At 38.7% G+C, this 21,445-nt stretch overlaps 4 protein-coding genes and 1 long non-coding RNA gene across 7 annotated transcripts in view; 4 read left to right on the top strand and 1 right to left on the bottom strand.

The window, feature by feature from the left end:
- The window catches only part of LOC116176514 (origin recognition complex subunit 5-like), a 566,782-nt gene that overhangs the window by 346,916 nt on the left and 198,421 nt on the right, over positions 1-21,445 (bottom strand). The window lies entirely within an intron of this gene.
- On the top strand, positions 627-3,092 carry LOC116176525. The gene is made up of 3 exons (XR_004146461.1): positions 627-649; positions 763-968; positions 1,829-3,092. It is a non-coding gene; the product is annotated as an uncharacterized LOC116176525 (long non-coding RNA).
- On the top strand, positions 3,839-5,064 carry LOC116176519. The gene is made up of 2 exons (XM_031495123.1): positions 3,839-3,913; positions 3,961-5,064. The coding sequence occupies exons 1-2, from the start codon at positions 3,883-3,885 to the stop codon at positions 4,992-4,994; spliced, it is 1,065 nt and encodes a 354-aa protein (XP_031350983.1). The 5' UTR covers positions 3,839-3,882; the 3' UTR covers positions 4,995-5,064.
- Positions 5,246-7,499, top strand: LOC116176516 (COA8 family protein CG14806, mitochondrial-like). Of its 2 annotated transcripts, XM_031495122.1 has the most exons (4): positions 5,246-5,416; positions 5,464-5,715; positions 5,761-6,674; positions 6,720-7,499. In XM_031495122.1, the coding sequence occupies exons 1-3, from the start codon at positions 5,351-5,353 to the stop codon at positions 5,959-5,961; spliced, it is 519 nt and encodes a 172-aa protein (XP_031350982.1). In that variant the 5' UTR covers positions 5,246-5,350; the 3' UTR covers positions 5,962-6,674; positions 6,720-7,499. The 2 variants fall into 2 exon arrangements, with proteins under 2 accessions (XP_031350982.1, XP_031350981.1); XM_031495121.1 differs by lacking the exons at positions 5,246-5,416; positions 5,464-5,715 and having other exon boundaries at positions 5,961-6,674.
- Positions 8,279-21,279, top strand: LOC116176507 (rapamycin-insensitive companion of mTOR-like). Its single transcript, XM_031495107.1, has 18 exons — positions 8,279-8,488; positions 8,536-8,583; positions 8,629-8,791; positions 8,839-9,384; positions 9,433-9,586; positions 9,635-9,944; positions 10,796-10,934; positions 10,986-11,124; positions 12,798-13,967; positions 16,850-17,093; positions 17,143-17,364; positions 17,413-17,668; positions 17,718-17,833; positions 18,282-18,489; positions 18,536-18,744; positions 18,792-18,914; positions 20,071-20,118; positions 20,167-21,279. The coding sequence occupies exons 1-18, from the start codon at positions 8,425-8,427 to the stop codon at positions 20,802-20,804; spliced, it is 4,797 nt and encodes a 1,598-aa protein (XP_031350967.1). The 5' UTR covers positions 8,279-8,424; the 3' UTR covers positions 20,805-21,279.

Below are 21,445 nucleotides of genomic sequence, written 5' to 3'. Positions count from 1 at the left end.
GTTAGAGAGAGAACGCATGATTTTTGCCCAAAAATGGCCGAAGTTACCAGATTCTAGTAACTTTAATGTTAGGGATTGTTCCACCTGTTTTGAGATATCTGTATATATTTTTATAAAACATGACAGTACTATGAAGTTAGGTTATAAAAAATGACAGCTATTCAGATTTTATTTGTCAATTTTTTTAAGTTGGCAGCAAATTTGCCCAAAAATGGCGGATGATTGCGGTTCTTTCTATATTTAGTGACTTTAACATAACCATGAATCTTACGCCCTCTAGCGCCAAACCTACAAACTTGAAAATAATTTCCTGCGAGTTTTCTTGGCCTCTTTTGTTAACACATTTTTTTCCCTAAGCTCTCCATTTAACAGTTCCATAGATATGGGCTGTGACCTTTATTAGTAGGACACCATGTACACAGACGGACGGACAAAGTCAAAAATTATGAATGAGCTCGTTAATAAATAACAGGAGTTTCCTAAAAAGTGCCATTTTATTTGTTTTTACCCAACACGATTCCATGGATCTCAAGGAACCAGATTACTTTGTTTAAATGCCCCAGAAGCAGAACCTTAGAGATTTTAGAACCCTGGAGACGCTAAGAATTCCAAAGGCTCCAAAATGCCTAGCTGACCTTACTTAACCCAGGTTTGTGACACTACTCAGTCCAGTATCCCGGAGATCCCGAGTCTTTTATTCTCCCAATTTTGTCCCCTCATTAATTCCTGGTTTCTTCAGGATTACAATGCATTTTTTTGTAGAAAATCTGGAGTCTCTGGAACGGGGAGAGTTGAAGTTCACATACGAAGACGCTGATAATTTCGGCGATTCGTGCGGCAGCGCGGAGAGCGAAGAGGGGTCCGACGCCGAGGCGGATGTGGAGGTTGTCGAGCATAATTACAACAGTGAACCACAGTTTTTTGATATTAGCGCTATCAAATCGGAAGATGATGACATCGATATAGAGGTACAGAATGGTCCACGCTTTTTTATGGAAGCTTGTATTTAATAATAATAATAATAATAATAAATGTCTTTATTGATTAGCAGTTCTACATTTGCAATAAGTACTGCATATATCAATTAGGTGAAAGTTCAGATTTTTTAGGTAAAACCTAATCTGATATTCTACTTTAACCTTAATAACTTTATGAAAGCATCCAGTTAGGTACAGACAGAAAGAACAACAAAGAACAAAAAAAAAGATGAACGATTGAAAAGAGAAAAAATAGAAAAAGAAAGGGAACAAGCTAAATTATTGTACGTTTTGTATAGTAAACAAGTATTGTTTATATTTGCACTTAAACATTTTTTGGTTTAACGTCACAATATCGGCAGGAAGTCACTGTTCTAATCAGAATTGATAATTTGAGATAAGATTTATATTTTAATGGTCAGTTTGTGTCACTAGTTTCCATAAGAAAGTGTGAAATGATTAAAGGATTTCGCTTCTTAAAGAGGGGAATAGGATTCAGGGCCAGATAAACTGGGGGTTACCACCATTTTAAAAAGTAATGGTTAGTTGATAACCGCGTTTTTTTTTAATTTTTTTTACGCATTTTCCAACTCATGTTTTCAAGATATTATTTATTAATGCATTTTTTTTGCATTCAACATTCAGCAAACTGTAGAATGTCAACTTTCTTATTTGTGGAGATATTTCTTGAAATTTTCATCACAGATGTTTCTAGTAAAGGCAAACATATCGCATATTTTAAACATCAGGTGAACGCAAGGCTGAGTTTCTTATTTATAAGAATATTGCGTGAAGTAGCTGCCCGCAGACTATCTCATAGTGCGATAGTGTACTAATCCGTTACTTTACAGGACACAGAATTAGTTTACGATGAAATGGATATCGAAAACGACAAGGAAGTGTTGCGGGTGGAAGTGGCGTTAGCGCAAAAAGAACTGTTGGAGTACGGCCGTTGTGCTGTGAACGGGAAGAAACGAAAAATCTATTATCTACAAGACTAAATAATGAAGTTTAGCGAGTTCGGTTAGCCAAAGTTTAAAGGTCTCTGTAAAAGTTTAATAGCTGTTATTAGAATTATTTTATAATTTTAATAGTATATTTTTGTATCGGAATCAATTTACGTAAGCGGCTACGGCGGCCGCCGGAACTGTTACACTTTTCGATGATGTAAACGTTCTGTTATTTGCCGTTGCCGAATTTTGATTATGTTTTTGATTCAACTATACCGACAACTTTAAGTATTTTCCTATTTTATTTTTATTGTTACGAATTAAAGTCTGACTAGATTTATGTTGTCGATATGATTGAACTAAATGTTAAACTTTGAGGTATAAGAAATGAAAAGCTGTGTTAAAAGTGGTGATAATGTATATAGCTTTCTTTTACATTACTTAACAAATAATTAGTTTTTGTTTCATTTCCCATTCAAATCATTTGGCAGCATGTAGAGTAGATTGTGAGATTTCCATTGTCGGAGAGGTCATCTGCCAAAAATATTCAAATTACACCTCTCCGATAATAGAAATTCTTTAGCAGTATTTGGCAATTCCTTTGCAAAATTGTCGATTAATCGTGCAAACGAATTGCAATTTTTACAGTTAGAAATAAGATGTGCCTTTGCTCAAATTACTAAAACAGTTGCTACAAAAAAAAGGGGACCATTTTCTTTCGTTTCAATTTTGCTAATCTTTGAATTTGACGTCGCAAAATTATGTCCATATGTGGAATGGGCGGCCATTTTTCTGTACAAAACATTTAATGTAAATCAGACAGGTTTACTACTTATTCAGGGATAAATGTCCTATAGTTAACGTAATGACGATCGGGTCTGATAAGTAGTCGTAAATAAATTAGCGGTAACATTGTAAATGATCAAGAATGGCTAGTATGTGTACTTCTAGTTTGATTTTAAACGTTCCGTGTTTATACTTGTATGTAAGCTTTAAAATCGATCTAGGACTTAACGAACTAACTCTTTCGTTGTAATACCTAATGTAGAAATATGACCTAGTTGTAATTTTTGTAGTTTTACAAAATTAATGTGCGTTGCGTGTACAAATTTCTAGTTTTAAGGTGGTTGTATTAGTAATTCAGAATAAAACATTGTGATTTTTATACAGTGATGTGTGCTAAAGCTCTTTTATATTATACAGTTTTGATTTCAAAAGCTGTCATCCATGTCTTATCTGTTGTGTACATTTATAATTAATAAGATTTTTTTCTAATTTGAAGTTTTATTTCCAACATTCTAATTTAATGGGGACAAATGACAGGTGGAAAGGGACCCAGTTACCCATTCCTACCGTGCTTATGCTCCTTATCGTTTTACTGAACAGAAGTTCTATTGAAATATCTGGACGACTTTATTTGATTGAGTCTACACATTCATTTCATCCCTAGGTTTTTTATTGGTGTCTGAGATATAACTAATAGAATTTGCTAAACTGGTTTGAAACGTACATTGCAAACCAATCGACGGAGGTCCCTACTATAAATAATCTTAGCTAGCAAGTACTCGAGATTTCGATTTCTCTCTAACTTATCAATCGATTTTTAAAAAATAAAAACGATTGTGCAAATAATACAAAATTATACATTTGGCTTCGTGTCCAATTACAAAATTTATGAGGGACTGTAACCCCTAGCGTCGGTTTATGTATCGTAAATATTTCAGAATGTATGTTTGCTTCTTAACTCATTCGTAACTCTGATAATGCCCATTTTTATTTTTGGTCTTTAGTTTCATTTGAAAACACCCTGTATAACAATTTTTCGAGTGTATGAAAAATGACCGCGTATGAATTTTGATTTGTTTGTGTATTTGCTGAATAAACATAACCTCATTTCATGCACCATGGAGAGTTCTGAATTGTGGAATGTGAAAAATTTAGAACCACCTCCTGTAATGACAATTAAACAAAATATTCAAGAGAAAGGTTTGGGCTATTGTATAACAAAACCTTCGATTAAACTAGAATTGCAGATGGTACAACTTTAAGGAACATCATTTCTGAAGCATGCCTGGCGTTTAAGAATCACTCGACTTTCGAGCAAGAAGCTGCCTTTTTATCGAGATTTACGTATTGCATGAAAACAAAACTCAGACACTGTAAGGGTCTCAAAACTATTGCCAAAGTAAATCAAGCGTTATTGCGGTATTTACGAATGAACGTTCTTCATCATTTAGAAACTTTTTCACACGCCCTTCCCGAGACTTATTCGGACGTTATGTATATGCCTGCTCGTAATATGCTACTGTACTTGTTAGTGAGGCTACAAGGCTTTGGGAAGCTAATGGTACGTCTTGTTGAAACTACTCAAGTTGCCGCCTCGACATTGGAACAACTGATCACCTTGGGACACATGTGGAAGATTTATTTTCTCGCTTATGGTATTGTCTCGCGAATTTATACTTTGTCACGCAATATTGTGAAGTACGCTTGCCGGTTGTACTCACTTTTACTTCCGTTTGTGCCTGTCTTACAAAATTCGACTGTCAATTGGTTACCCAAAAGTTACATTTTACCCAAAGATCCACATTTATGGCTCGAAACAGAATGTTTAGACGACCTTCCTGAAAATGTGCCAACTGACAAACCGTTCCTGTCCTTGCTTAATTGTGACATGGGAGATAGCGACGAGGAGCTCTTCATCGATCGTGCTAACATTGAGAAAGTTACACCCGTCCATTCTGTGGAGGATAAACCAGAAAGGACCACCGAAGATTTGGGAATACCAGTTTTGCAAAATTCCAATGTCAAAAAGCGTCGGAAAAAGAAAAAGAAGGATACGAAACTGAATCTACAAACAGTGGACGATTTGAAACTGTTTGAAAAGGACTTTAAAAGTAATCCCGAAAAATATTCGGATAATTTCAAGAAGCTAGACAAAATGCAGTGTAGTATGCTGCATAAACTAGTTTTGAAGTGTCTGAAGAAGTCGTTAAAAAGTGTAAATAATCCTGTTATAGTAGATGCCTGTTTAGCCGAAGTGAGAAGTGCATTGTCTTGCTTGTAATTGATTCATTTTGATTATACATTAACATTATACCTATTATAATTATTATTAAAAACGGTTTTGGCCACAACTCGTTAACTGTCTAGTGATGCGGTCACTGTGCAGCTAACCATGATATAGGGGCCAACTGTTGCGCAAATTACAGGACACAAGCACTAAACAAACAACTACAAATGATTAAACAACGAGTAAAATTATTTAAAACTGTTTTGGCAAAAAATATTTTTCCGCTTAATTTTTTGAAAAGTAGATCAATTGTACTGTAGCTGCAATAAAGCCTAATGTTTGTGAATGAACTACCTTGAGCTATTCAATCTACTAAGTAAATCCAAGGGCCTCGTCCGCCATCTAAAGCGATGAATTATATAAAATCGATTAATTCACATGTAAAAACGGCGTCTACATCAAATTTAATTAACTCTGTACGTATACTTTCTCCTACATAGTAGTAATTTTCTCCGATTTTTAGGTTAGAAAAAATTCCCGAAATCCCTACGCTAAATTCTTGGACAAGTGCATCCGAAGCCCGATTATAGTAATACCGGAAAGCAACAAGGTCGACATTATAGGACCACCTAATTCACAATCGAATTTACGTCCGATCATACGTCAGCAATTGCCCAAGGAGACCGTTCTGCAGCAAAAACTGCGAACGTTTCAAGATGAAACTCAGGCGTGGAACGAAGACTTTTGGAGTAAACACAACGTTAAATTTTTGCAGGTATGTCGTTTTACGGGGGAAAAATCCTCAATTTACGTTTTGCAGCAAAAGGAGGAGTTCGTGAAATCGTCCGAAAGCGCGCAGCCACTTTCCTCTGACGAAATGAGCCAGTTTTACAAGAAGTTCCTCGACGATAACTGGAAATCCCACGTGTCGTACAACTTTGAGTGGTACAAAAGGAATTTTCGCATATTATATCTCGCACTTCGAGTGAGCTTGGAACGGTTCAAGAAAGTATCAAGGTGATCTGGTAAAACAAAAGAGAATTGGTCACAAAATGAAGTGCGTAATATTAGTGACACTTGCAATTTTTGCAACGAATTGTGAGATTATCAATAAATCGGTTATTAGAAATGTTCGATTCTTCGGAGGGTTACATGTCAAAGAAGAAATTCGTATCATAATGCTCAACAATGGGACGCAATCCGTGGATCATTTTCGTTATTGGTTAGATCCTAATGTTGTCAATTTCATTGTTAAATTCTCTGGTGAAAACGGCACACTGACTCACGAAACCACAACTGAAGCACCTGACGAATTTCGTGTCAATTTACAATCTAACTTTAAACCCGGTCACGTGCTTAAAGTAGTAGTGAACTTGATCAGTTTCGGTCAAGTTGTTCCCGTGCAAAATACTCTGATGGGTCCTCATCAGTCTGTGGTGTACAGAGGAAACGTGGGCTTTTATTCCGGTTACAAAACGTCTATCGCAACAAGTTCCTTTACTTTAAAACCTGAAGGGATGAAAGCGTTACAGATTAGCCCATCTCCACTGTACCAGTTGGAGGGCAGTGTGGAGTATATCACAAAAAATATCAGCCCTCTTAGCCTTACACGCTTGACAGTTGCCTATCAAGATAATACCCCCCTCATTACGATTTTATCATTGAAGCGACTTATCACGGTTTCACATTTTGGCAAAATTTTTGTTTCTGATCAAGTGAGTGTGAAAAACGAAGGTAAGTTACTTTCGTAGTAAGTAGGTTTTAAAAATTTGCTTTTAGGAAGGTTTAATTCTTCATTTCCTTACATGAACGTGAACAACTTTGACTGGTGGTGGTATACGCACTTACCTGCAACTGCAGATGACGTGGGATACTTTGACGAACTGGGAAATAGCAGCAAATCTACGCTTCTACACTACAAAAATTACAAAACTTTAAAGTTTCAACCCCGCTATCCGCTGCTAAATGGGTGGAAAACGAGTTACGTCATCAGATACAGTGTGCCCTCCGTTCATTACTTGTGGAATCATGTCGACGAGTTTTCATTGAAGATGAGAGCAGTTGATCATATCTTCGATGATGTGCTTATTAAGGATGCGATCGTGAAGGTTCTTTTACCTGAAGGTGCGACGATTATTAATGTAACATTGCCTGGCTTATTTACAAAGTTTGATGTGGGCCAATCAACGTTTGGAAGACCACAAATCATATTTGGCGCAAAGAGTGTATTTGAAAGCTTTGAAGATTTTCACATTCAGTATTTTCTGCCAAAATATTATCTCCTTAAGACACCTTTGCTTATAGTACTTTCTTTAGAATGTTTGTTTGTTATCTTTATTACTGCGTATTGGGTTTAATCTTGTATTCTACTAGTTGTTGTATCTGTAGATAGTTGTACACTCGTTTCTGCATCTTGTATTTGTGGTAATTGTGGCTAACTTTATAAGAAACTTATGAACAATATTTCATACCAGGCCGGCCTAATTTAGGTATTATACTTCGAAATGCTACAATTAAGAATCCTCAACTATCCCTTATTAAAATCACCCAAAAAAATTCTGTTTGAAGTTTGATATTCATCCTGGGGGGCTGGGGGAGGGAGATCCTACACAATTATAGTATGGTACGCTGGCTCATGCTTCTGGGCGTCAACAGGTTGATGAGATGATCGTCTTAGGACACCCAGGACTTACAGGATGTTTATAGTACTACGCCCGTGGTTTATTGCAACAGGAAGGCATCTATACTAGAGGTACCATGGTGTATACTGTATAATATACAATGGCATCTATCCACATGCTGTAAGGTGGGCGAGTTTCCCAAATGTTGAAAAATTCAATTGATGCACTTCATCCCGAAAAGAGGACAAAACTGACCCTGGCTCATACAGGTCCATCAGCTTTACTACTGGCACGGAATCTGTACTACAAAATAAAAGAAGCAAGAGTCGCCAGAGACTACTGCGCGGCGATTTCTGTCTCGATATTAAAGGGGGATGGTGTGGGAAATAGGCGAGTACATATAATGTATAGATATTAAAGGAAAGACATACAGTCTTGGCTCTAAAATGTATATCGACCAATAAACGAATATTTATGAAATATAACCTGGAGAGCTGACCGCTACACTGCTCTATTTCTGTTCTTTTCTACATTTTAGCAATAAAAATTAGCATTCGAAAGAAGAAAGAGTCTCGATAGCTATATAAGTGGACTAAGATCCTTGTATGCTGGAGGTTTTATTTATTTCTTTGCCGAGCATGTCGTGGTTCAATATTTTTCAACATCCTGTACAGAGAAATAAACCAAAAGTCCCCAAAAATTTGACATTGGGAAAGATAACCTAAAAAGTATGAAAAATGTTTGACGTTTTATTGCAATCGTAAATACCTCATAATTATGATGCTATTATACAAATAAAAATTAAATAAACCATTTCCATTGAACCAATTCTACCTAAATATGACTAATATCAGGGTACAATAATGGCAGTTGCAAGTTGGATGTTAAAAAAGAATCGAAACATCGGATCCTCTAGATATACTCGAAGTCGGTATACACATCACACCAATTACTTCTAAGCTGATTACTTCTAGGTACACCCGTCAATGAGGAAGATATTGTGCAATTGGATTTAAAGCGAGGTAATTGCAAACGTTACTGCGTAAAATATTCAATATTCGTTGCAGATCCACGAGAAACCGCCAAGGAACTTCTTTTAGACATTTGTAAATTGGACGGAATCACGGAAGGAAAATGTGTTAACTGTATAAATGCGTTTATTAAACTATACCTGCATATTGAGGGTAATTTGTCGAAGATATCGTATACAACTGTCGAAATTCTGTGCTGGTTGGTATTGTTCGACCGGCATGCTTGTATTAAACGATTGTTTACAGTTTACGTATTACTTTGTTTAACAATTCGAGTTTAGTCCGATCGGCAGGTTTAAAAGCAATAAGGCACGTGTTGATGACCGAAGATGACATTCAACAGTTTAATAAGCTCAAACTTCCATGTTTAGTCGCGCGGTCGCTAGATTTGTCGTTGAGGAATGACATGGAGAGAATACAAGCGCTGAGTCTCATGCAGAAGATTCTGTTACTGTCGCCTGTCGATTTCGACATGGGGATGGCGCGGAGTCTCGTTGCACTAGCCAATTGTGGCATCGAGGAGAAGGATCGTATGCTAAGAGCGTGCCTGGCTTGTTTATGCGAATTGGGCGTGCTAAATGCCGAGTTGTTCATTGCAAGTGGCGGCGTGGCAGCTATCACCAGGAATCTATTGGAATGTCAAACCCCGCGGATTGCCGAATCGCTCTGCGGAGTACTACTTTTATTATTAGATAGGCCTTTCACAAGAAACCACGCAGCTGTCGATTTGCACTGTATTGCAGCTCCCTACTGCGACTTCCACTATCGTCACGGTTGGATGGACAAAAATAGGTAAGCGCAATCGTCGAGTTATCCTTGTTCTGATTGTGCCAATTGCAGGGACGAAAGGGAATTACGGTTTAATTGTAGTCGATTGGCGCTGTTATCTGTTTTCCGGAGCTGGCCGGGTATACTGCATTTTTGTAGCCCCACCAACTCGTTAGGCTTAAAGGCGATTGTCGATATTTTATATTTAAATCAATTAGAAGTTAGGGTAAGTGTCGAACCGCCGCGGCCGATCGATTTAAGTCGTTCTTTGCAGAAGGCCGTATTAGATTTATTGTACGAACTATTAGGACTACCTCAGCCGGAGTGGACGGACGAACTGTCCGTGGCACTGAGTGCGGTCGATCCGGCCGAACCGCAGGCGTCGTGGCGATTAACTGAAGGTTTTGTAGCCGCGGAAGGACGCTCCGTATTGCCTCATTTAGCGAAAACTACTCCTAACATTACGGATATTCACTTGTCGTTATTATTGTATTGTTTCTTGGAAACTGGCCTTCTCTGCGCCTTAGCTGAAGTTATAGCCACTAGTGACACGTTTATAAGTGTTCGAGCTACGGTTTTATTAGGTATTGTCTAAGATCGACCGGGAAAAAACATTTTCTTATAGATTTTGTCCCGTAGAATCCATAATTTCAAACAGTCCCAAGATTGGGCTACTAGTTCAGAAGTTACAGCCCTTTGAATTTTTTTTCGAAATTTGTTTTTGTCCATAACTTTTTATTGAGAAGTCTAATCGAAAAAGTACGAATTGTTTTGGATTCTACGCACCAAAATTAATAAGAAAAAGTGTTTTCCCGAGAAATTTTGGTGTAGTCGATTTTTGGTAAAAAGGGAAAGTTTACACTGCCTTTTTTTGAGCCCCGAAGAAAAAATTGTCTCACATCGACCCGGGAAAAAAATTTTCTTATAGAATGGGGCCTGTAGAATCCATAATTTCAAACAGTTCCAAGATTGGGCTACTAGTTCAAAAGTTACAGTCCTTTGAATTTTCTTTCGAAATTGGTTTCTAGTCTATAACTTTTGATTGAGCAGTCTGATCGAAAAAGGACGAATTGTTTTGGATTCTACGCACCAAAATTAATAAAAAAAGTGTTTTCCCGAGAAATTTTGGAGTAGTCGATTTTTGGTAAAAAAAGGAAGGTTAAGTATTCAAATACTATGCGAAGTATTCGAATACTAAATATTTGTGAAAGTATTTGAGTTACAAAAACAACTACTGCTTCCATAATAGTATTTAATTACAAAGTATTTCAATACTTTAAAGGATTTGAATACTAAAAAGTATTTACAAAATCGAATACTGCCCAGCTCTGCAATCCATGAAACAAGTGGTTGGTTCAACATTTGAATTGTTCGGTTGTATAATTCCATCATCCTCAATTAACTTGCTTATAATGATCAAACACTTTAATTTTAGGTGAGCTACTACGCCTAATACAAATCCTCCTACCACCGGAATGCTGCAACATTACACCGCCTCTACCGAATCTATTGGAATATGCAACGAAGCGACCTCAAGCGCTCGGTGCTGTTACCGCCTTACAACAGCTCCACAAGTAAGCCGCCGCCTAAAACTGGTACACTCGTTACTTTTATCTTTCTTGCAGGCTGTTGAAACGGAGGCCCGCATCGTCCAGTCTATACCTGGATTATATACTCCAGTCTAGTAGTTTTATGAAACGAACTCGAAATTTGGAAAATAACAAAAAGTACAAAATTAGTCACACTAAGTCACGGTTGCATCAGGTAAGTTAAAGGTGGAGCTGTTGGTGGATGGCTTGCCCACGAAATACCTGCATTTTGTGTTGATTTTCTCGTTTACTGAACTGAAAGAACGGTTTGCTTTTGTAGAATTAGGTCACCAGTATGAAAGGTCACTAGAATTTGTTTGCTATATCAATTCTTTTTAAGACATAATTGGTAAATTCCATTTTGCCATTTGGGTAGTGAAGGACAGGGGGTGTTGTCATGAAACTTGACTCTCTTCCCTTTTTTTTTAAATGTGCCAAATTCTTAACAGAACTACTTCCTAGATCACACAAAAGATTATTATTTTCCGATGTAGAATAAGAATATTCAATAGAAAGTATAAGTTTTTATTTGAAAAAAAAAAGTTGCCCGACACTTGACTATTACGGGTTGTGAAAATGTGCATAGCGTCATTAAATCGGCCCCTCCATATGAAGAGTATTTTGTATAAACGTGTTTTGATATCCCCGCTAGTTGCCGCAATAATCCATGTTCTTAAGATAAGTGAGACACCCTGTATACAGGGCGGTGACTTGCGTAAAGCATCATAGGGATTTCAATGTAAAATTCATAACATTGGCTCCCCAAATTATTTTAGAGCAAAAATGTATTCAGGTTTTTTGTAGAAAAATTTTTTTTACGTCAATCAACCGTATTAGTCTTCAATTTTTTGCATAATAAAGACGGAAAATTGGAAAAATGAAACCTGCATCTTTTTCAATAATCTGTGATGCCATGGAATTTTTTAAAACAAAAGCTGTTCTAAATATAATACTTTTTGATAGAATTTGATTTGTTTTATAGCAGACTTTCCATGGCATGACGGATATTGGTGTAGTTTTTGTATTATAAAATTCCATGGCATCACAGATTATTAAAAAAGATGGGGGTTTTATTTTCCGTCTTATTCCGTCTTTATTATGCACAAAATTGAAAACTAATACGGTTGATTGACGTGAAAAGTTTTTTCTACAAAAAACCTGAATACATTTGTGCTCTAAAGTAATTTGGGGAGCCAATAATCGCATGTTATGAATTTTACATTGAAATCCCTATGATGCGTTACGCAAGTCACCACCCTGTATAAATTAATTAAGTGACATTCAAATATAACATTACAGAACTGGTAGTCACAAAGTTTTCCGCAGCTCACAAAAGAAAGTATCACTACGACCCATTCGTCTCACTTATGCAGGTGCAGTTAAACCCCAATAAATCATCCGCTGAAACTAATATCTTTTCTAGGCAAAAATGCTTGCTTCAAAACTTTTGTTATAACTCGCTATTTATTATCGTTCTGTTTCGCAATCCATATGTTTGTTATACTGGGACAATAGCGAAATTTAGCCATCTTATTAAATTAATCATTCTAATTAATTTGCGATATTCAACAATTTTTTATGATACGTTCTCTCGTAAATATCTTGGGCCGCACGTAATAATAACTTCCGGTTAATACTCGTATTTGAATGGCTAATTGCACATGCGCAGACCCAACTTTCATATTTATGAGCGGTTTTTTTCTGAAATTTTAAGTGAAAATGGTTTCTTAAAATGTACATCAGTTATTAAATGGATTTTTAGTTTGGGTACATTTCCTTCATTCAAAAAATCCTTTCTTTTTTGCTTATGGTGTTTGGCATCTTAACTAACTCAATCTTGCATTTTAGCTGGTACTCAAAGAGAGCGACGATATAGTAAAAGACACCGGCGTATTACTAAGTAAAGACGCTTTCACGTGGAACTGGAGTATTATAAAAATTATTCTCAAAGGCAAAAGCGACCTGAAACTCAATTTAGCCGAATCTACTCATTTAACGTTTTTAAAGCGATTAGTCGAGTTCTATTTGCCTTCGAATAACCGTTACTCTCACATGGACCTAACCTCCTCCAAAAACACGCAGGGTTACACCCTCGTCGGAATCGAACTAATCCACTGCCTCGCGCGGTTAGAAGATCCCGACGCTACCAAATTGCTCATCGACTTATTTACGGACATCTCGAATCACATTAAGGCGATAACGACTAGCAAGAGCGCCCACGATTGCCTCTTCAGCCCGCAGCACATGTCGAACACGCAATGTCAAACGTACTTCTTGTTCATCGGGCGTTTCGCCACCACCAAAATTGGAACGAGCGTACTCCTAAGCGTGAAAATTTTCGAACAATTGCGCCATCTAGCGACCACCTCAAAGCACGATTGCTATGTCAAACTGATCGTGTCATCTTTAAGCTACGAGGAGCCGGGCCACGCGCGCGATCTCTTCGCGTCCGTCTTGAAGTGTTCCGTCGAGAGCTCCCGACTGTACGCCACCCAGATCTTGCAAGTACTACTTCGGGCAGGCCTGCCACAGTTCCACAATTGGGGAATAAAGTTACTCACCGCACAGTTGGAGGACAAATCGCGCACCGTACGCCTCACCACCCTCGCCGCCTTGCACGAGGCGTGCGAGGTACCGAACTACCTCGAACAGCTAATCAAAATTCATCCGGACCTACTGCACCTCGGCGAAAAGGGCGTGCTGCTTCTAATTCGATTCTTGTCGTCGCCGAACGGCTTCAACAAGCTCAAGAAGAACGGCTTTATCAGTAACGAGATACGAAGGTGGGACGAATTCGTCAATTACAGGTACGTGCACATCGTCGAGAACGAAATCTCGGACACGCTGACGTTGCACCAGCGCGGCGAGGACGGGAGGTACGACAAGAGGCTGAGCTCGTTGAAGGTGACGAGTCGCAAGGACCTATTCTTACCGCCGCACATTTACGGACAGCTGACGAGGCACGCGGAGGGGTTTGCGATTCTGTTGGAGTGCGGATCTGTGGATAAATACGTGCAGGTGTGTACTTTCAATTTTATTATTCAAATTCAAATAAGACATGGAAAAATATGTAAATCGTATCGATTGTAAGTCTCGGTAATTTTTAAAACTGACTGGTGCGGTTTAATTCACTCTTATTAAAACGAAATGATTTAAACCAGCGGTTCTCAACCCCAAAATCCATTTTATAATTATAAATCAAACCAACGCATTTAATTTTTTTGAGAAAATCAACCATTTCTGTCGGAATGTCGAAAAAAGCCCTCAAGCGGCGATATGTGAAACTAATAAAACTTCAAATATTATAATATTTGTAGCCGAAGAATAACTCTTTTCAATTAACCCGAGTTTGTTAAAATCGGCTCAGTCGTTTCGAAGATACAGGGTGTTCTTTACGGAAACCTTTGAATACTCCCCACCACTTCATTTTTTAGAGTTACAGGAAAAATTGTCAAACAACAAAGGTTCAGATTATCGTCAACTTCAAAGACCGGATATTGTGATGTTTAGATTCCAGATTGCAGTTACGCCACCTAGCGGCCATTGCAGTAACTTAAAAATATTTTCCAGGTTTTTCTCGTGGCCGTTTTAGTAATAAATTTTTTTACCGCAAGCCTCTATGATGGACAAGTTCCCAGATACAGTACCTCGCATTCTTATTTGGCCACCCTGTACATACACCACAGGTTGGGAACCGCTGATCTAAATCATTTCATAATTTTATTCAACCTGGAGACTCAAGGGCATTCCTTTTGACAGATTAAAAAATTTGTAGAAGACTCTCGGAAACACTAAAACAGATAAAAAAAACCAACAAACCAATCTACCCATTCGGTTTGCCATTTTGAGGGTCCTGACATACAACTTTCATCTTTTGTTTTTATTGATAGTGTAGAAATTTATTTTATAATGGGCGGAGTATTAGATGAAGCTACTCCGCCCACTCACAATCACATACAGCCATGCATCACCTGGGATTCGAACCCGGGGCCAGTGGCGTAACTAGGTAGGTGCCAAAGATGCCGCGGCACCGCGCTCTGAAGGCGGGAGGGCGCGCCAGAGGCGCTGAAGTGCCGAGGGCACTAAGTCAAGATGGGCAGTACGTGGTGTACCGTATAGGTCAGTCATAAAAAACAAGAACGGCAGTTAAATTCTAATAGTTTGTTGAAGTCGACTACAGGGTGCGCTGAAATATAATGAAAACTAAATTTACGCTCCTTTAGGATGAAGGGAACATTGTTAAAAAATTATCAAAGTCACCGTGTGAGATCCAAGGCATTTTTGTGTGGCAGATCAGTACTTTTATTAGCCAGTTTTGACTCCACAATCGATAAGATCTTGTTGGGGGCTACCATATTCCCTTTGTCGGTACCCACTTCTGACGCCCCGACAGTCGGCGGATGTGTACAAAGTTTTAATCAAAACACTTGTACCACGCTATGTTAAGTGCCTCAATGTGAATGGCGACTATGTTGAAAAACAGCCTAAGAGCGTATATAATCTTCTTACACTTTCTTAATTTTTTATTTCAAAACGTCTGTTGCTTTCTGAATGGCCCTTGTAGAACAAAGTTACAGCGGTAGGAAAAGGCTGCAAATTTAAACTAATAATAATAATACTTTATTTGTGATCTATACAATAGTCTGTGTTAGTGTGACCAGCATTTGCACCCTTATTCTAAGACGCAATCATTTCTACGATTTGTACCCTATGTCATAGCTAACTTTGACGCGAGAATTGAAAACATGATAAATAAATGTATTTCTATTCTTCGTTGAGTGAAAGACTTCGTTATTCAAAGCATTGTTCTAAAATTTGCTTTTAAAATTTCGTGTAAAGTTTCTCTCAAAAATGTACTTAGAGCTCAATCGTAACCAATAAGGCGCCAAAACCTGATCCGGCACCGCTTCGGAAAATACCTAGGTACGCCACTGCCTGGGGCCCTTGTATCCACAATCAATGTCTTTCACAGTTTCTAAGACACGCAGGTTTTAAAAAATGCATGTGAAATAAACAATGAAAAACAAAAGTGAGCATATACAAGATGAAACAATTAAATATGTAAAAAATATTGGCGGTAGAGGGGGTCCCAATTTTTTCCTTTGGAAGTGGGGCTCTAAAAGTCCCAGCATTTGAGTTTCTTCCTGAATTTTTTTCTCAGCAACCTTAAGATATACTAGGATGGAATTGACTTGTATAAGCTCTTGATGTCGCCTAATATAGTTCAAAAATTGTTCAACGATACCGTTTGCAATTTTCGAGTTCTTATAGTTAGTTCATAAGTCAATGTTGTAGCACCATTCCCAATTTATGAGCGTTGTGGTTACACAAATCTAATTTAAAGGTCCCTTTGCTGTAGTTCAATCCGCCGCCTACAAATTAACGATGGGGGAGTTGTTTTAAGTAGTATGCAGACAGTTTGTCGGTATTTTCTAGCTCATACCTTGTAAAAATGTGCCATTGTTTTCTTTCCTGTATTCTTTTATTTTTTATTATCATGACCTACTCTGATGCATAAACATGTAATTAAATGGGTAGGTATTTTTGTGTGAAAAATAACCTTAAAAATTGAAGAGAACATAAAACAGTATCGAATAGAGAAATAACATTTCCATTTAGGAAAAATAGGCAGTTTGCCATTTCATTGGGAACACCCTGTATCAGTAAATTCAACTTTCTCAAAGTGATGCGTCTTTATTTATTTATTTGGCCTTTATTTTTCATTGGGCGGGGTTTGTTTGTGGCACCTTGCATTCGGTATTGCTATTCAGCAAGAGACATTTGAATTGAATTTTTGAAATAACCACAAGAACTCAAAAATTATAAACAGTAATAAAACACTGAGCTCATACTTGTCCTCCCCAGTTCATGGACGTATATTTGTATTGAAAATATTCTAGTGGATCGACAACGGTTTGTGCGAGACTGACGACGACATCCTAAAGTTAAAGGTGGCGTTGTGGAGTTTAGGTCATTTGGGTAGTTCGTTGAAGGGGACCGAATTACTGAACAGCAAGGGAATCCTAGCTTCCATAATAAGACTGGTGCAACACTGCGTTGTCTACTCAATTAGGGCCACCGCCTTCTTTGCCTTATCGCTAGTGGCCACAAACCGCGCAGGCGCCGATTACTTATTCAAGCTAGGTAAGCCTACGCGTCCTGGTCGCTGAAACCCAAAGTACGCTAATTGCAGGGTGGGTGTGTACAAGACACGACCGTCACAATCGCTGGCCGGTCATAGAGGAAGAGAATTGGCAGGAGGAGGTGCAAGACGAACAGCTGTTCAATTTACCTTTAGGTTCCGACTCCGAGCACACGTCGAGCGATAACGCTTTCATGGGCGAGTACAGCGTTAACCTCCCCGACGCCGATAGCACCACGACGGACGAAGACTTTTTGATGCCCGTCGATCGTGGTAAGCCTCGCGACCGCCATCTGTTGCTTCATTATAATATCTTGATAGTTTTCGGTTTAAATCATCATCAAAAATCATCTACGCTTCCGAGCAATCAAAATCCATCCGCGATTCAGCACAAACGATCACTCTCAGAATCAAAAACATTTGACGCATTAAAAATCGTCGAGAGAAAGCCGAATGATAAGGTTGAATTTAAAGTAGGTTCAGACGTGCCGCATCGGTATCGCGATAATTCGATTACCGAATCGACGACGTCCGGCGTCAGCTCGTGCGAATCTGTCCTGGGAAAAATCGGCCAGAAGTACGTCGTTGACGAGTTTTTTCGCGCAGAGTAAACTCTTTAATTTTAGCGAACGATTTCATACACTCAGCCCGATACCCAGTTCTTCCAGCCTAAGTACCTTAAAGACGTCAGCTGTTCGAATGCGTCGCCATTCCGAATCCACTCGAAGAATATCCGTACAAAGTAAGTGAAGTGACTATTGTTCAAGTGTGTTTGAGTCAGTGTCATGGGGGGTATGGCGTACTTGTCAGGAAAGGAAGATTTGAGGCCCTTTTTTAAATATCACGAGAGTGCTCAGGGCATAACGTTTTACGAGAGACACGTTTTTTACCAATTTGGAGCGTTAAAACTGCGTTTTTAATATTAACTTTTTTAAAATTTGTCAAGGGATGACACACCGGCATCCCCGCTCGTGTTCCATAAACTAACACCTGTATTTACTGCGACTTACACCTGTTTATCTTCAAATTAATTAGTTTTTACGAAGCGATAACGAACTTCTTATCGCAAGACCGGATTGAAGTGAGATAAACACAACGCAATTCTTTCCAGATGTCCCTAATCTTTCCTTTGCCGGGGCGTATTTCATATTTTATCCACCACTTTATCTTACCTGTGATCTGTTATCTAGGTACAACCCCGTCGGAAAGGTCGACGATTTCACCGGCAGGCAGTATCAGTGGAAAACTAAGCCATCAAGATATGGTCGGCTACACAATACTTCGTTCCCTACGTTCGTCGCGAATTACTCACATGCAAGTTGAAGATGATTTCTCCGATGTGTTCGCACCTGAAAGTTTACTCACAAACAAAAACGTGGACCACGCGCCGGAGACCAGGTGAGCAATAACAATCGCAATTTGGCAATCCTTACGTTTGTCGTAGTTTGTCCGATTATCGCGTGAAAAGTATCCGAAACAACTATTTGGACAGCATGAGTCTGAGTTCACTGTCAAGCGTGCAGAAGTTCTCGATAAAGGACGAGCAGAATAAGGGACAGTGCTACATGGGGATCTGCCTGCCGCGCGCGCTGATAGGTCTCTTTCCCGATAATCAAATAATCGCGCGTCGCTTATCGTTTACAGGAAAGAACGGTGCGTTGAGTAAACTGCGAGGGGTGTTCATCGAAATGCTTTAATAGATCTTTTAGATTCCGGCCTAATCGAAGGCGGCGAAGAAATCAAAATAAAAAGGAATCGATTTAGGCACGATAAGGATACCTGCTTAAGTTGCTCAAGAATTAAACAAAGAAAAACCAAGAATGGTAAGTAGGCAGCCTTCTCCTGTCGCTGGTTCTTATCTAGCAGCGGCAATCTAACATCAAATCCCATCTGGCATTGTGTTTTGCCTGAATACATTAGTTATAATCGGTACAGGGCAATAACCTCAGACCAAAATCCCCCCGGATAAAAATCCCTCTCCATTAACCCCCGAGAAACAATATAAGGCAGAACCTGAACCAATTCAATGTTGCTCGCCACTTTCAAGGTTATCAACGGTCAACGACCCTATTTTTTGCGGTGAGACGTAAGTCAAGGTGAAGTTAAAATGTCGGTCGGTCGGTCGGCACTTGACGGTGACCTTGAAGAGTAGGTCAAGGTTAATCACACAGTTTCGTGCGATCATCGACCCCTAAGCATATTCCCTCTAGGACAGTGTGCCACGTGGTTATTTGGGAAAACGAGACAAAGAAAATGGGTGGGATATTCACCCTTCAAATAATGACCTTGTTCAAAGTTCAAAGGTTGCTCACCGTTCAAAGTCTAAAGGTTGCTTGTCATTCAAAGTTCAAAGAATTTATCTTTATGGAATTGTACATGGAATTGACTTCCAAGGTCACTGCCACGTGGCACGTGCCCTTAATATATTAATACAGGAAACTCGCTACTATTTGCATTTGCGTAACGCGAAACACCGGAAAGAGCGCCATCTACACGACCCGGTGTGGAATGGCGAAAAATTAAGGAGCAAATTAATTATATAAGCAAGGATATTTAATATCTAAGATATGTGATATTCCTAAATACCTCAAGATAATCAATTTATCCATGACAATAACTATCACAAAATCAAGTATGACAGCTTGCTGTTGAGACTTCCTACCGCAACGTCCTGGCGCTGTAATTTGCGATCGGTTTTCAATGTCAGTTTCCTGTATGTGCCCTTCGCCTACTTTCCAAGGTCACCGCAAGGGGGCGAGCGACTTTAAATTGGTCCAGGTTCGACCTTAAATGACTACTCTCATCCAAGTGCCCCACCTGAATTCAATCTTGCAAAAATCGTTCTTTTTACTTGAATGTAGGTTTAGAAACCCTGAGACAAAAATCAAGTTACATGTTATATGTATCTTGGAGCAAGACTGGTTTATGTCTAAGGTGACATGAAAAGTATTAATTATGTACAAGATGCCTTTCTTTTAGATAACACTAATAATGTATCAAATTCAGAGGTGGACGTTGAATTGAGCGGTAAATCAGTGAGACAGTCTTGCAAGAGATTCACTATTTTTCTTTCAGATCTAAAAAATGAAGTATTAAAACAAGTTGAGCGACTCTCAAACCCAGTATGGATCAAACAGGCAAGACAAGCTCTCTTGCACTACAAGCAGCAGAACCCGCAACTCTTCCACGACGCCTGCCTCTACTCCGAAGTGTGCAAGATGGTCTCCGAGAACACATATCGGCTGGGACCGCGCCGCCTCCTCCAAGAGCTCTTCTTAGACATCAACTACCGAAACCTAAACATCGAACCGACCAAAATGCTATCCGAAACGAAAACCTCGCCCGACCTGGACAGCACCCTCGTGCCGAATTCGGACTCGAGCGCCGACAAAGCGCTGTATTTAAATCTGGCGGCGGAACAGAGGAAGGCGGAGCTGTCGACGAGACGACAGACGACCTACGGTTTCAACATCAACGATGAGTTTCTCTCGCCGATTCGCGTCGAGCCGCGCAGTCCGCCGTTGAGCAGCGTGAAGGAGGAGAATTTCAGCAGCGTCGAGAATCTGCTCTCCGGCGAGAATTCGTCGAGTAGGCAAAGCGCCGAAGTGCAGCCGAAAATAAAAACGCTCGATTCGCTGAATCTTTCTTATAGTCAAAATAAGTTTCCTATTAGAAGTAGAAGCAAAAGTGATCCTAAGAGTGTTATAAAATAGCTGTTGTAGTCTGTAGATGTTAGAATGTAATTCTGCGAGTTAATTTTTCGATAAGTACGGAAGCGTTAGATTAATTTTGCCCAGATAAATGTGTAAAAAAGGCCATCCTACGCTTCCGTAGTAAAGCTAGCGCGGACACGTATTTTTAATTTTGTATAACACCACTTTTATTGAGAAGTTTTGAAATATATTAAGTGTGATAGTTGGAATAAGTTGTACAGGTGACTATAGCTTTATTATTACTCGTTTGTCTGCAAACTGTAAGTCATTTTCTTTCCAGGGTTTTTGTTGATGTTCCTAACTTATATATTTTACACACTCCTATGCAACTATAAAGTCTTAGCTTTAGGATCATTTTGTAATTTTGATTTAATTTTTTTATATGTGTAATTTCGTAACATTGTACAGATTCTCATCATTAAGTTATTTATTTAAATTTTTGTATTTATTACTTTTTGAATAAGATTTTAAAAGATTCTTGATGACAATTTACAAATATTTTCACCAGGTGGTGTGGAATTATAACAGGGCAGAATTTTTAGAGTATACAGGGCAGTTTGAAAGGGAATACATATTTCAAATGTAGATAATTATACCAAATTTTGTGTAAAATCGTTGAACAAGTAATTACTTACACAATG

This window comes from Photinus pyralis, unplaced genomic scaffold (genome assembly GCF_008802855.1).
Source record: "Photinus pyralis isolate 1611_PpyrPB1 unplaced genomic scaffold, Ppyr1.3 Ppyr1.4_LG7, whole genome shotgun sequence".
Taxonomy (NCBI): Eukaryota; Metazoa; Arthropoda; class Insecta; order Coleoptera; family Lampyridae; genus Photinus; species Photinus pyralis.
The sequence above is the reverse complement of the archived record's forward strand: the minus strand, read 5'-3'. Positions and strand labels throughout refer to the sequence as shown.